Source organism: Carassius carassius, chromosome 5 (assembly GCF_963082965.1).
Source record: "Carassius carassius chromosome 5, fCarCar2.1, whole genome shotgun sequence".
In the NCBI taxonomy this organism is placed as follows: domain Eukaryota; kingdom Metazoa; phylum Chordata; class Actinopteri; order Cypriniformes; family Cyprinidae; genus Carassius; species Carassius carassius.
The window spans coordinates 1,049,231-1,063,965 of record NC_081759.1 but is presented as its reverse complement, the minus strand read 5'-3'; the positions used below and the strand labels follow the sequence as shown (position 1 = coordinate 1,063,965).

General features: G+C 33.0%; 2 protein-coding genes across 2 annotated transcripts; both read right to left on the bottom strand.

The window, feature by feature from the left end:
• Window positions 1-442: 442 nt before the first annotated feature.
• Window positions 443-8,818, bottom strand: LOC132140208 (ras-related protein Rab-35-like). The gene is made up of 6 exons (XM_059549021.1): window positions 8,575-8,818; window positions 7,939-7,989; window positions 6,982-7,105; window positions 2,985-3,109; window positions 1,987-2,111; window positions 443-846 (listed from the first exon to the last, which is right to left on the bottom strand). The coding sequence occupies exons 1-6, from the start codon at window positions 8,624-8,626 to the stop codon at window positions 718-720; spliced, it is 606 nt and encodes a 201-aa protein (XP_059405004.1). The 5' UTR covers window positions 8,627-8,818; the 3' UTR covers window positions 443-717.
• A 2,310-nt stretch (window positions 8,819-11,128) lies between these two features.
• On the bottom strand, window positions 11,129-14,124 carry gng10 (guanine nucleotide binding protein (G protein), gamma 10). Its single transcript, XM_059549363.1, has 3 exons — window positions 13,944-14,124; window positions 13,033-13,165; window positions 11,129-11,536 (listed from the first exon to the last, which is right to left on the bottom strand). The coding sequence occupies exons 1-2, from the start codon at window positions 14,022-14,024 to the stop codon at window positions 13,040-13,042; spliced, it is 207 nt and encodes a 68-aa protein (XP_059405346.1). The 5' UTR covers window positions 14,025-14,124; the 3' UTR covers window positions 11,129-11,536; window positions 13,033-13,039.
• Between the last annotated feature and the right edge of the window lie 611 nt (window positions 14,125-14,735).

Below are 14,735 nucleotides of genomic sequence, written 5' to 3'. Positions count from 1 at the left end.
TCTCATCAATGGATGCTCTGCAGTGAATGGGTGCCGTCAGAACGAGAGTCCAAACAGCTGATAAAAACATCCACAAGAAATTCACACGTACTTTACCGGTGCAGATTTCTCTCCTGATTCAGACTTAACATCTTAATGCTGGATGTGTTTCATCTTTCATCTTTTCCAGATGTTCACTGATGGACTGGAGTGCTGTGGATTATTGTGATGTTTTTATCAGACTCTCATTCTGACGGCACCCATTCACTGCAGAGCATCCATTGATGAGACACTGATGCAGTGCTACATTTCTACAAACCTGATGAAGAAACAAACTCATCTTGCACAGTACACTTTCAGCTGATCAATTTTTCCATTCACTATTTCCAGAGGCTCATGTTTCCTCGCAGCTTTGTAAATATAACATCTTTCAGTCAATGGCACCAGATTCATTAAACACTACTGTGTGTTTGATTGTATAATTTGTTAGTAAAAAAATACAATTTTACAAAAATGAAAGACAAAAGAGAAAGCAAAAGGCAAAACAAGTGTCTCTTAGTGGTTGGCAGAGCAGCACACGTGGTCCACATGAAAATGATCATCTTATATGTGGTCCTGATTGGTTAAGTCACATTAATACTGCAGTCGCTCACATTTGGCCGTTCTGCCGCAGATCTTCAGGGGAAACAAAGACAACAGTGTGTGTGTGTGTGTGTGTGTGTGTGTGTGTCAGGTCCACTAGCAGCATTTCTTCTTGCGTTTGCTGCTCTTGCTCAGTTTGACGACTTCGCTCTGCTGCTGCTGCTGCTGTTTGGCCACACACTCTTTGCGTGTCTTCAGGACGAGCTCAGTGATGCAGTTGAACATCTGATGCACACACAGACACAACGACACATCAGTGAGAACGGCTCAATCCATAACAACACACAATGCATTTCTGAGCATTAGACGTTTGCTAAAAACTATTTTTAAAAAAGGCCCATACTGCACACTTTTGTAGTCTATAGTGTTATTATAGTATCATTGAGATCCTATTCCAGTTTATTACAATTCTGAGTTCATTTCTGTTTTTCTACAATCAATTTTTGTTTTAATTTCAACTTACTATTCATTTTGTTTAAATTTAAATTCCTTTGTTTTTGCTTTTCGAAATGATTTGTATTCAGTTTTACTAATTTTAATACATCATGCTATTACGGTTTCATTAATATTTTAAATATTTGTTTTGTCTGTTGTTTTATTGTAGTTTTTATAGTTTGATTGTTATGCGTTTATAGGTTTATAAAGTTTTAATTCGACATATTTTAGTACATCAAGTGAATCTTCATAGTTTATTTTTTAATAATATTTTGTTTTTAAACTTCTGAATTTATTTGTTTTTTGTTTTAATTTGAAAGGTTTATTAATTTTGTTACGTGTTTTGCCATTTTAATATTAGTTTTTTTTTATCATTTTTAATTTAATAATTAGTTTTTAATTGTATAATATTTTAATACACTATACTTTTACAGTTTTATTAACATTTTGAACAATTTGTTTTTTGTCTACAGTTTTATTCTTATGCATTTATAGTTTTAGTTTGTTTTACTTATTTCAGTACATCAAGTGAATCTTAAATGTATCTATACAGTTTTGTTAATATTTTGTTTTTAGATGCTTTACAATTTTTTTTATTTCTATAGTCAAGTTAATCTAAATGAAAAAAGGAAAATTTGCCTAGGCAACTTGCTAGTTTTCTATATTTTATTTTACTTCAGACTTTTTATGCTCTCAGTTTCAGTTACTATAGTACTCTGGAAATACATCCATTTTTTCCTTTAAAGGTGAAACAATCTGTATTGTATAAAGCTCTAGGAAAATAAATGTGACCATTTCCTATTCGTCAAAAGTCTTTGGTCTGGACAGGAAGCTTCTGAAGGCTCTAGTATGTCACAAGACAAACGCTGCTTTTCAGGATCAGTAACATGATGACGTTTAATCTGATGCTGTTTGAGAAGCTCGACTCACGTCCTCGACGTTGATGTTCTCCTTGGCGCTGGTCTCAAACAGTCGGATGCCCATCTGCTCGGCAAACTTCTGCGCGTCATTGGTCTCCACCACTTTAGAGGCGGGATCATCGTTCTTATTACCCACTGAACCCAGAGCACAGGAAGTGAGCGTTAAAACCAAGCACAACCAACGACCACAACAACCAGAGCTGCAGAAGAACCAGCAGCATTTCATCCCAAAAATATACAAATTAAAGCAACATTAGAGATAATAAAAACTCTGCCGATTTGTATTTTTTATCTCATTACTGCAATGCTACAATGTTTTTTAACAAATTTTAATTTTTAATAGCATTAGAATTGTGTGTGCAGGTCAAAGGTTTCAAGCTTAAAAAAAATAAGTGTAATACTGCGTTAAATTGCCCCCCAAAATTTAATTTATTAATTTTATTAAATTAATTTAATTGCAAAAAATAAATATCACACATTTTCCTCCAATCTTATCATGCATATTTACAACAAAAATCCATTTATGACACATTAAAAGACGAATTACTTTTATTTCATATACTAATTAGTTGTAATTTTACATTTTTAAAACCTGCAGGTATTTAAAACACTATCAAATTTAATACACCCTCTTATATACTTTTATATATATATTTTTTAATATGTACACGTCATAATAAGCATGCTGTTTGAATTTCTACATTAATATTGTGTTACACTGAATGACAACACAAAATTATTGCAACCAAATTTTGACATTTTGTCTTCAAAAAACTTCTTTGAAAACTTAAAAGTAGACCCTTTGCTTACATTTAATGTGCTTTATGTAAATTTATTTTACAAAATCTTAACATCTTTGAATCATGCACATTAATACAAAGTAAAGAAAAACTTCTTAAACATATAAATCTTGATGCTATTAAATATCTCCCTCCATCGATCAGCTTGTAACAGGAGCAGGACATTTCTTGGTGAAGTTCATCCAATCAACAGCAGCGATTTACTCACCTAATATTCGACAGACATCGTCACAGTTCTGATTGATTTCATGAAGCCAGCGTTTGACGTTCACGAACGACTCGGCGCTGGAGACGTCATAAACCACTATAACCCCATGAGTGCCTCTATAGTACCTGAAAGAGACCACCACACACACATCAGGGCTCTGAAGCTTTACTAACACACACACACACACACACACACACACATTAACCACAGTAGAAAGACAGACATGATGATGGACACAAGCACAGGTCTGTACATAAATGTTTTAATAAATACATGGTTTTTAAAGTGTAACAATTTAATGCTAAATTAAAATGCTAAAAATATATATATTTGAAATAAATCAGTAAAATATTTTGTATATATATATAGATTTATTTATTTATTTTTAATCTTACAATCCCTGGGAAACTTTCAGTAAATAAAGTACGCAGCCACAGAACCAGGACTGGAGCGCTCGGCATCCACTAAACTCCACATATTCTGTGTTTATTGAGTTTGAGATAATCTCATCATGCTCTCAATGACCCGTAAGAATCGAGTTTAACACCATGTTTCCATCAGCAGATCTCATCCTGAAATGTGAAGAGGACTCCAGCATGTTTGGAATAAAAGACAATAAGCAATCAATTCTAAACCAGACTGGATTCGTGAGCCGTGACTCTTTCACTTCCTGCGACTGACACCACTGACAGGAAGTGGTTGTCTGGGGTGACTTTTCTCGAGGCACACATCATCAGTTCCTATCGTCATGATTTGAGGATCACTCATGTTCAGAACGACAGTGTTATATGTATCTGTTTCTTCCCATGAGTCCTAACACAGGCTGTACGGAGCTCAAATTCACTTATTCTAATAAGAGAGCGTATCACACCAGCAAACACCATCAACACCGGAGCCTTACACGCCTTAAAATACAGGACAATACATGTACAAAATATCATAATGATAAAGAAATAAATATACTAGTGAGTGAACAGCAAAGAACTATCAGAATAAACAAGCAACTTGGTTTCATGAATTGGATTTAATTTATCTCGCTTCGTTTGGAAATATTGTATGAACGTCATATTATAAAGTGTACAATATTATTTTAATAATAAAAGTATAATATTAAATGTCTAAGACTGTGAATGCGCTTTAAAAAAAAAAAGGTTGCATTTTGCTGTGCTTTATTGTAGGGCTTTACAATTTCACCAAATAAATGTGTTAGTATTATATATTAATATAGCTACAAAAATATAGAAAATACAAATAACCAGACAGTCTCTTCTGCAGTGAACACCTAAAATAAAAAAAGTATATATATATATATATATATATATATATATATATATATATATATATATATATATATGTATATGTATATATATATATATATATATATATAAATTAAAATGCAAAAAATATATATATTTAAAATAAATCAGTAAAATATTTTGTGTGTATATATATATATATATATATATATATATTTCTTTTATTTATTTATTTTTAATCTGAATATATATATATATATATATATATATTTCTTTTATTTATTTATTTTTAATCTGAATATATATATATATATATATATATATATATATATATATATATATATTTCTTTTATTTATTTATTTTTAATCTGAATATATATATATATATATATATATATATATATTTCTTTTATTTATTTATTTTTAATCTGAATATATATATATATATATTTCTTTTATTTATTTATTTTTAATCTGAATATATATATATATATATTTCTTTTATTTATTTATTTTTAATCTGAATATATATATTTCTTTTATTTATTTATTTTTAATCTGAATATATATATATATATATATATTTCTTTTATTTATTTATTTTTAATCTGAATATATATATTTCTTTTATTTATTTATTTTTAATCTGAATATATATATATATATATATATATATATATATATATATATATATATATATAACAAATAAAGTTTATTTTGATTGATTTGGAATTATTTCAGGAACATGTGATATTATAATAGTATAATATTACTTTAATATTATAATAATAGATTAAAATGAACACAGCAGAAACTAATACATTTTGTTTCCTGTTTATAATACATTGATAGATGTGTTAATTAAAACGTAAAAAAACAGACAAAAAAAACAAGATTTACTGTGTGAATTTTGTGACAAAACTGAAAATTTGAAAGATGTACCTTTTGACAAAAATAAAATACATTTTATTTAATTTGATTAAAATAAAATAAAAATATTTGAATGTAATTATTGGATAAGGGGGATGCTACAAATACCATTTAACATTTTATTCATGCTTTAAACTGAAAAGCCTCGACTAATCTTGAGAGTCTGATATGAGATCAGTCAAACATATATTTTTAGTCTCCAAAGACAGATCAGATTTAAAGCTACGGTTTCCTTCAGTCTTCACTCTCTCTGAACACATGAAACATGTCTTGGAAAGCATGAAGTCAAGCGTGCTCTCAGCAGCACACTGAAACTGAAGCGGTTTCCATCGTCTGAAAGAGGAAACAAGACACTGTAAAGCCTGCTGTGTGAGATCACATCGTTCAGATATCTCTCTCGAAACACTGCAACACGCCTCACATTAAGACACATTTACTCCAGGGTATTCGGAGAATTTGAGAAACAGATAAAATACCAGCAGACAGCTCATCAGAACCAGCTCAAATCTGTCACCGATCACAGAGTAGGGCTGTCGCGAAAACCGCAATATTGTAATACCGTGCTATTGACAAGCAAACCGCAGAGGAAAGATAGCAACCGCAGAAACCGCAGTGTTCAGGTTTTTTTTTTTTTTTTTTTCAATTTATCACTGTGCATTCAATGTAAAATAAATGAATGATACAATATGGTTACGACTGTCCATTGTAGCTTTATGGTGCTTCGTTTGTTTTGTATAGGCCGGCTGAAACGATGGGAGGCGCTCGACCTCGTCCCAAAACCTAATGTCACGTCGCCAGTTTGGGAACATTTTGGCTTTCAACCCAATGAAAAGGGGCGAGCCAGCGAATTTAGATGAGCCGATATGCAAAATTTGCTGCAAAAAGGTTCCTGTGACGCAGCAATGCATCTAATTTGAGGTCATCGGGACACTCTAAAACGCTTAACGTGGTTTAATGTACTAATACATTGATATTAACAACCAAACAAATGTCCCTGTTATGTTTATACTTGATTATATTTACTTTTCAATGCAAGACTTTTACTTGCATCAGAGTATTTTTACAGTGCTTTATTCATTATTAGGTAAAGGATCTTAATACTTCGTCCACAACAATATTTAATGAGGTTAACTTATAACGTTACCCTCATTGTGGTTAGTCTGCACGAGATCAACAAGTTTGTTTGCTTTGCGGCCGATTTAAATACAAAATAAGCATTCGATCTACGTCAGAGCGTCTGAGCGCTCACGAATCTTTCTGCAGCGTCGTGAGCAGAGCGACACTCTCGACGCCGGCGGTGTGAACGCACAGAGAGAGCTGGCACTGACCAAACACAGAGCACACACAGCAAACAGGTTTGAAGAAGAAGCAGCAGAAAATAATAGTGATTGTGATTTTAAGAAATCATTCCAGGTTTGCAGTGCTGCGCAATTTGGCCAAAATTCTGTGATTATATATCAATTTAACTATATAATATTAATAACAATTAGTATTTTAACTTGATCATAATATGAAAAAAAAAGAATCTATATTATTATACAAATGATAATTTAATAATATCATATATATTATAGATAAATATATTATATATTAATTTTGTAATAATAAACTATTTATTTTACAATAAAAAACATGTCTCTTTTAATTTACTAACTGCTTATTTTCTTTGAATAAATAAATCTAACACTAGCTTCTCAAAAGCAAAGAAGGCCTCTAACACTCCGAGACGATAAATCATCAGATCGTGAGCGTCTCGCGTGTAAATGAACACAGTTCACTGGGACGCGTGCAGTGCTGCTCTCATCACTCACGTGGAGGTGATCGTCCGGAATCGCTCCTGTCCCGCTGTATCCCAGATCTGCAGCTTGACTTTCTCCCCGTTGATCTCCACCGTGCGAATCTTGAAGTCCACACCGATGGTGGTGATGTAGCTGCCTGAACAACACACAGATCCTCAGAAAATGTATTCTAATAAATATCTATTTTAATATACATTAAAGTGTAATTTATTTCTGTGATGCTCCGCTGTATTTCCAGCATCATTCCTCCAGTCTTCAGTGTCACATGATCTTCAGAAATCATGAAAATATGATGATTTATTATCAGAGCTGAAACTGTTGAGCTGCTTCAGATTTCTTTGGAAGCTGTGATATTTATTTTTCAGGATTCTTTGATGAATAATAGAAATTATAACTTTTATTCAGCAAGGATGTGACAGCAAAGATTTATATTGTTAGAAAACGTTTTTTTGTTATAACTTATTATCCATCAAAGAATCCTGAAAAAAGTATAACAGCTTGGCAAAAGAAATAACTGTTTCCAACATTGATATTTCTAACAATTAATCATCATATTATTCTGATTTCTGAAGATCATTTGACACTAAAGACTGGAGTAATGATGATGAAAAAATACAGCTGCACATCACAGAAATAAATTACACTTTAAAGGATATTAAAGTTGAAAATACTATTTTATAACATTTTGCAAAATTACTGTTTATTTTCTGTATTTTTTATCAAATAAATGCAGCCTTGATGAGCAGAAGAGACTTTTTTAAAAGCATTACAAGTCTTACTGAGCCCAAACTCTCAAGCGCAAGTGTGTACATGACCTCAATCATTTTTGCTGACACAATATATCGCCCATTGTATTTACATAAAAAAACACTATAAGAATCGGGGAAAAATCTACACAAGTTCTCCACTTGTTACTTTGCACTTTTTGTTAGAAAATGTTTAAAAGCACACGTGACGTGTTGATCCTACCTGAAAATGTGTTATCAGCAAACCTCAGCAGTAAACTGCTTTTGCCAACACCTGAGGAAAACAGAAAACGAAAAAAACATTACAGCTTCACACTGAACACATGAAAACAACATTCAAAGGCTCTGTGACGTCATAACTCACGTTCATAAAGTCATCCACTTTCTATATAAATGCATTATATTTTATATTCTATTGTAAATATACATATTATTGTGCATGTATGTATACATATGAATAATACATCAGTACAACATCCCAACATTAAATGGCACATAATAATACTAAATACCACAACTTATGCCTCAGGTTTGTTTATACATCGATTCGGTCAAAGACAGTTCAACTAATATGCCAGTAAATATAACATATTCATATTTTACTTTATTCGACACAATTAAAAAGTCTTTCACAACACACCCAGACAGTATTACTCTAAACTGTTGACAGGCCCATTATACGAGCTAAAGCAGAAACAACATCATCCAGTGTAATTTAAAAGCTGTCAAATGCATACACAGACGTGTTACGTGTGTATCGAGCAGAAATAACTCATGAAGAGGTTCTAGATCGTGTAAAAGAGTCGTTCTAAGCGAGCCGAGGCCTGCTTCCCGTCTCTCATCCTCGGTGTTTCCTTACCGCTGTCGCCGATGATGAGCAGCTTGAAGAGGTAATCGTAGTCCCGCGCCATGGCCCGGCTCGACTCCCCCGCTCAGAGAGGCTCTCCAGGCAGCGAAACCTCCCGCTGCTGCTCCTCTCCCGGCGGAGAGGTAGCTGTATATGTGTTTTAACGTGTCCCCGGGTTTATTTGATCGTTTAGCGGACTATCGGAGTCTCACACACCCATCATCTACACTCACAAGCGGATCTGATGGTGCTCGTCGCCGCTCAAACAAACCCCGCCCACAACTCGTGATGATTTACTGCGCATGCGCACAAAACACAGCTGTACTGCCGCAGATCCTCCAGCAGGGGTCCCACTTCACATTTACGTTTTAAGTTTAAGTTTGTGCATTTAGCAGACGCTTTTTTCCAAAGCGACTTACAGTGCATCCAGGCTGTCAATTTTTACCTATCATGAACACATAAACACAAAAGTTACTGTATTTATCAGGATTAACCCCAGCTTCAATCACTTATGAACAAGTGTGTGTATGTGTGTGTGCGCGCGTGTGTGTGTGTGTGTGTGTGTGTGTGTATACATAAATAAACATAAAAAACATTAATTCATAAAGACACGATACCGATTAAAACACGATTTTATTTAATATTTATTTTTTATTTATTTTTTGAAGGGAGTACAAGAAACTAATTGAAAACAGTAATATTGAGAGATATTATTACAATGTAATTATTTTCCATGTTAATAAAATTTAATTTATTTCTGTGATCAAAGCTGAATTTTCAGCATCATTAGTATTTCGTGTCACATGATCCTTTAGAAATCATAAAAAAATATATTTTAAATAAATGCTGTTGTTTTGAACTACGTTTATAAAATAATTATAGATAAATGTATTTACACAAATAAACTGCATTTTACATAATAAATAGGAAACAGCTATTTTAAATGGTAATAAGATTTCACAACACGAGCAGAAGGGACTTAAGACACATAAAAAAAATAATATTTAATATTTAATATTAATAATAAATTATTTAATTTTTATAATCAATTATTTTATTTTACTGATGGTGTAAAAAAGTGGCAATTTAAATTAAAGTAAACAAACATAAACAAATGAATAAAGAAACTAAAAAAAAGTGTCATAAACTAAAAAATAAAAAAAAATAGCATAAGCTCACTTTTTTGGCCAAAGATGATTGTGAAAACCCAACATCACAATAAAGGTGCTCTAAGCGATGCCGGGAGTCGTAACTTCTTGTTGACATTCAAATTGTTGTCAAACAAAACGGAGGCTAGCTAGACCCTCCCTCCTCCTCATCCGTGCACTAACCCCCCAAACCCCACCCCCAAATCTTTCTTGTCGGTTATTGGCTGGAACAGTTTGTAATGTTTCGTGGTGCGGGTGAGCCCAGTTAGTTTTTCTTGTTGTTTGTGAAGCCTGTGGTGTCTAGAGAGACCCCGTTTTTTACAGTGTGTTCAGGGGACGAGCAGCTAGCGGATAGTGAGGAGATGTTTGCTGGATGTGACAAAAAATGTTTTGGCCTAAAAAATGTGTGACATCACTTAGAGCACCTTTAAGTGTGACTTATACATGTGTCTTAATAGTGTTGGGCTTTTATATATCTATACAGTATACAGATTGTTGTATATTTCATACTATTTAACATACTTTAATAAAATAACAGTCATTATACAATAAGTACATATGACATTCAAGATTTCCATTATATACCACACAGTATATAACACAGTATAAGCTGCAGAAAACTGTCAAAGTGACCCCTGGAGGAAGACCATATGTGTGTGTGTGTGTGTGTGTGTGTGTAGTAAACAAAGTTGCAGTGCCAGTTTGATAGTTTTTGTGTATTATATCACATCTCTCTGACATGATTTATAATGCTTAATAATGTGAAGAGGGAAGTGATACTGAAGCCAGTTAGTTTAGAAATCCTAAAATGAATGAAAGATTGTGTTTATGCACACTATACACTATTAAACATGTTTCATGATGTGAGATACGAGTGTATCTGTTACACGAAACACAACCACACAGATTTGCATTATGCACCAGAAAAATGGAGCACATTCAAATGCATAAAGGTTTGAAAGAACAAAAGATGATTTTACTGTATATAAACTCTCAATGTCACAAGAGAAGTGGATTTATACTCTTGGAGCCAGAATAATGCAATGAGAAGAAACAGGAAGTAGATGTTTCCTTTCTCTAAACTGTGTGGAAATACTGATCAAACAATTGTAAATTTCCATGGCTTTTACATTTCAATGACTGGAAACTCCATGTGAAAATTCCCTGATGTTTCCTGGTTGCTTGTGACTGCGGGAGCCTTCGGGGTGCAGTTTATATTTTTGCCTAAAACTATAGACAGACAGACTCATTCCTGAGGGGTCACAGATGTCGTTATGTGTCCACCCAGATTGAGCTGATTATCACCAGAGCAACAGGTTTATCACGTCCTTCATCTTCAGCACATCTTTTCCTGTCTTTAAACCTGTAGAGCTGATGCTCTTGATCGTGTAGACATGCATGTATGAAATACATACATGTAGAAACAGGACATGCATTTGTATTGACAGACAGATATAGAAATAAATAGATATTTATTTTGCATTTTCAAATCATTGACTACTAGGACTACTAGTTGTTTTTGTTTTTTTTGCATTGGCTGGACATATCACAATTAACTCACTTAATTTGAACAACAAAAAAAGTTTTTTCTTAAAATAATAATAATAATTTATTCTAGATAAATCCAAATCCTTCATAAAGATCAATGCTTCAGTTTCAAATAATTATTTAACATTCAACCAAAAAAAGCTGAATATTTAGAAATGAGACAAATATACAAAATATGACATTTAAGGCATCGGTATTCTCAGATTTGCACTGAAGTTTCATTTCATGTTGTTGCATAATATAAAAGATCAGTGTTCCATTGACCTTCCTCCTTTCTCCTGCGAAATTAAAAAAAGGAACAAATTAATTAAAACATTTAGTATTTAATCAATTTTGAAAGAACAAAAATGGACAGAAAAAATGTGACTGTGAAGCACAAAAGATGATGTTCGTCAGGAATAACATGGAAAAGAATCATTAAATCATTTTTGCATTGGATTTTATGTTCATCATGCAAAGGAGATGCATGAAGATTTGACTGAGTAAAGGCCAGCCGTGTTTCGACACATCTCGTGCTAAACTAAGTATAGCATCAAACCACAGACGAACTCATGCTGGTCAAGAACAGAAGCTGGACAGAGACGCTTCCCGAATCTGAATTCTGGCTGACTGTGCAGTCATGACTCACTTTCCTTTAGCCACATTTTATAGAGACAGACGATGCACAATTATACAGAGGGCACAGTTTTTTAGCAGCACTATCCCAGCACTTCCTCCACTACCCCCATTCCTCTAAACCCAACTTCCTGTTGATGTAAAAGAGTCGGATCAGGCTTCCCAACAGAAAGCCGGATGCGAGTCCAACGCTCCGGGCTAAAAATAATATCCCACACAGCTGCGTATGACTATTGAGAATATCTGGGTGAAATTAGTTTATCATTCAATAGTTAGAGAAGCTGCAAGCATCCACAAAACACAAAAGAGTCGAGACGAAACCTTTCACTGAATCCTTATTTCCATTTCAAAAATACTGACTTCATGCTGGCTTATTTAATTACTGCTCGTCACTGTAAATATCATTGTTGACTGTTGGATTCCTATAAATGTCCAGCTTCTTTTGCATATACTGTAGAAGTAAGCTGTTTTCTATGGAAGCTGGTTTATGCCACGGGATTTTTTTTTTTTTTTTTAAATCTCAAAATTTGGATTTCGTTTTTGCAATTCTTTGACAAAAGTCAGAAATGCAAGTTGCAGCTCTGACTTTGTTCTCAGAAATGAAGAGTTTATATTTTACAATTTTGACTTTTTCTCACAATTCTCTCTTTACATCTCGGAATTCTGTGTGGGGGTTTTTTTCTCACAACAAAATTAAAAAGTTAACTGAGTTTATATCCGACTTTTATTCTGTAAATTGTGCAATTATATCTCGCAATTATGACTAATCTCTCAGAGCTGCGAGAAACAAAGATGAAAGTGAGATAGAAAGTCACAATCACCATTTTTTTTTAAATAGTTTCTATTGTTACATATTTATATTACCATACTCTTGTTCTCAATTTGATCATTTATTTAATTGAATTATTTTTTTATTTATTCATTTAAATTGATTGTGTTAATCTAGTTTAAATAAAGTAATTCCAAATAAATTTATGCAATTTAAAAAAATATATATTTTAGTTAATTTATTGTGTATTGTGAGTGTTTTGTTACACCCCTAGCAGACAGTAAAACTTCTTGCGCTACAAACCTGCATGTTTATGAATATGATAATGCATTTCAGATGGCTCACTCTTGTGTTATAAGTGAGCTGTGTGTCTCTCGTATGACGGTGTACCTGTGTTCTAGAGCAGGGCACATGAGCGCGGCTCTCTGAACGGGTTACTCGCAGCTGGGACGCCGACCAGAAGAGCGTCTTTACTGGCGTTCTGGAGGCAGTACTGCTGTAGATCCGCAGCGGCTTGAGAAACCTGCGGCACAAATACACAAACAGAGAAGTACTTAGAGAAGTCAGTTATTTCTAAATGATTAGGTGACTGCTTGTCAAAATAAATGTGCCCTCTGTCACACAAAACTGGAATTTAATTATACTGCTGACCATATATATATATATATATATATACATTAGTCTGATCTTGAAAAATATCGGACCTTATTTTTCTAAAATATATGTGCACTACATATTATAATTGGATTTCACTGTGCATATGATTTCTTTGTCTGTTAGTAATAATTAAATAATAATGTAAAACATTAGTATGTCAGTTGCAAACAGTAAGCTGTGGCATTATCTGCATCCAATATTAAACCAAATCAGACCAGTAATAATAATAATCATAAGTAAAATTAAACAAACCATAAGGAAGATGATTGCTCATTCATATCCAGCCATATTCTGCTGCTTTGCTGTATATCATATATTAGGATATTTGTCAACAGCATTGTCATATCTAAAAAAATATATAGACCACATCCACACATTTCTGCTTGTTTTGAAGTTTTTATGAAAATCGTTCTAATAGCTATTTATTAATACTTCACAAACAAAATGTAGGGCTTGAGTAGTGTATATCATGTTATTAATTATCTCACATCTGCAGATGCTGCTGTTATAAACAAACGCATACATGTGAATTAGAAACGTTTAGTGATGTAAACTGAAGTTTGTTTTGAAGTCGTGTAGTGAAGCTGTTCAACATCACTGTGTATTGAATGAAGTATGATTTAGTTGTGAGTGCTGAGCCTTACTTTGATTCTGTCAACGCTAGCTTCGAGTTTGAGCTGCTCCACAGTGCGCTTCATTGTCGTGAGGTTTGAGTTTGAAGACATGATGATAATGATTCCTCAGAGTCAGACTCTGTCAGGACAGATGAACGAGTGTCTGAGCAGAGCGAGCTGCTTCATCTGTTGATGTCCAGACAGAGAGTGGCTGTGTGGGCGTGGCTATGGGCGGGGCTATTGGGGGCGTGCGCTGTGTTATCTTCGGCTGAACGTGTACGGAATCAAATCCATGCCAAAACATGTATCGCAAAAGAAAATATGTGTTTACAAAAACACACACACACACACACACATTCTTGCACTGTAAAAACAGAAAAGTTATATTGAGAGGTCATGATTATGCCATAAAACAGGATGCTTTATTTAATCCCATTTTGTGCAGTTTTATTTTTGTGCTTTTTTCTCCCAAAACTTTTTTCTTTTGCAAGACTTTACTGTTTTTCAAATATATGTGGCATTGATTTCATAATACTGTCTATCCCTATATACAGCATATCCCTATATATATATATATATATATATAATTTTAGATTTTTTTCTGGACATAAACATTTTTTAACATAAATGTATTACATTTTTAATATATGCTTGTTGTTAACAGCCTATTTTTAGCTTACCTTTTAATATAATTGTATGTTTTAATAAAAAAAGTCTAACGTATTTTCTTATTATATTTTTTTCTATGATAAAGGAATTATTTATCATTATTATGTGTATTTTGCAGCTTTTTAAATCATTTTTATAAAATATTTTTATGTT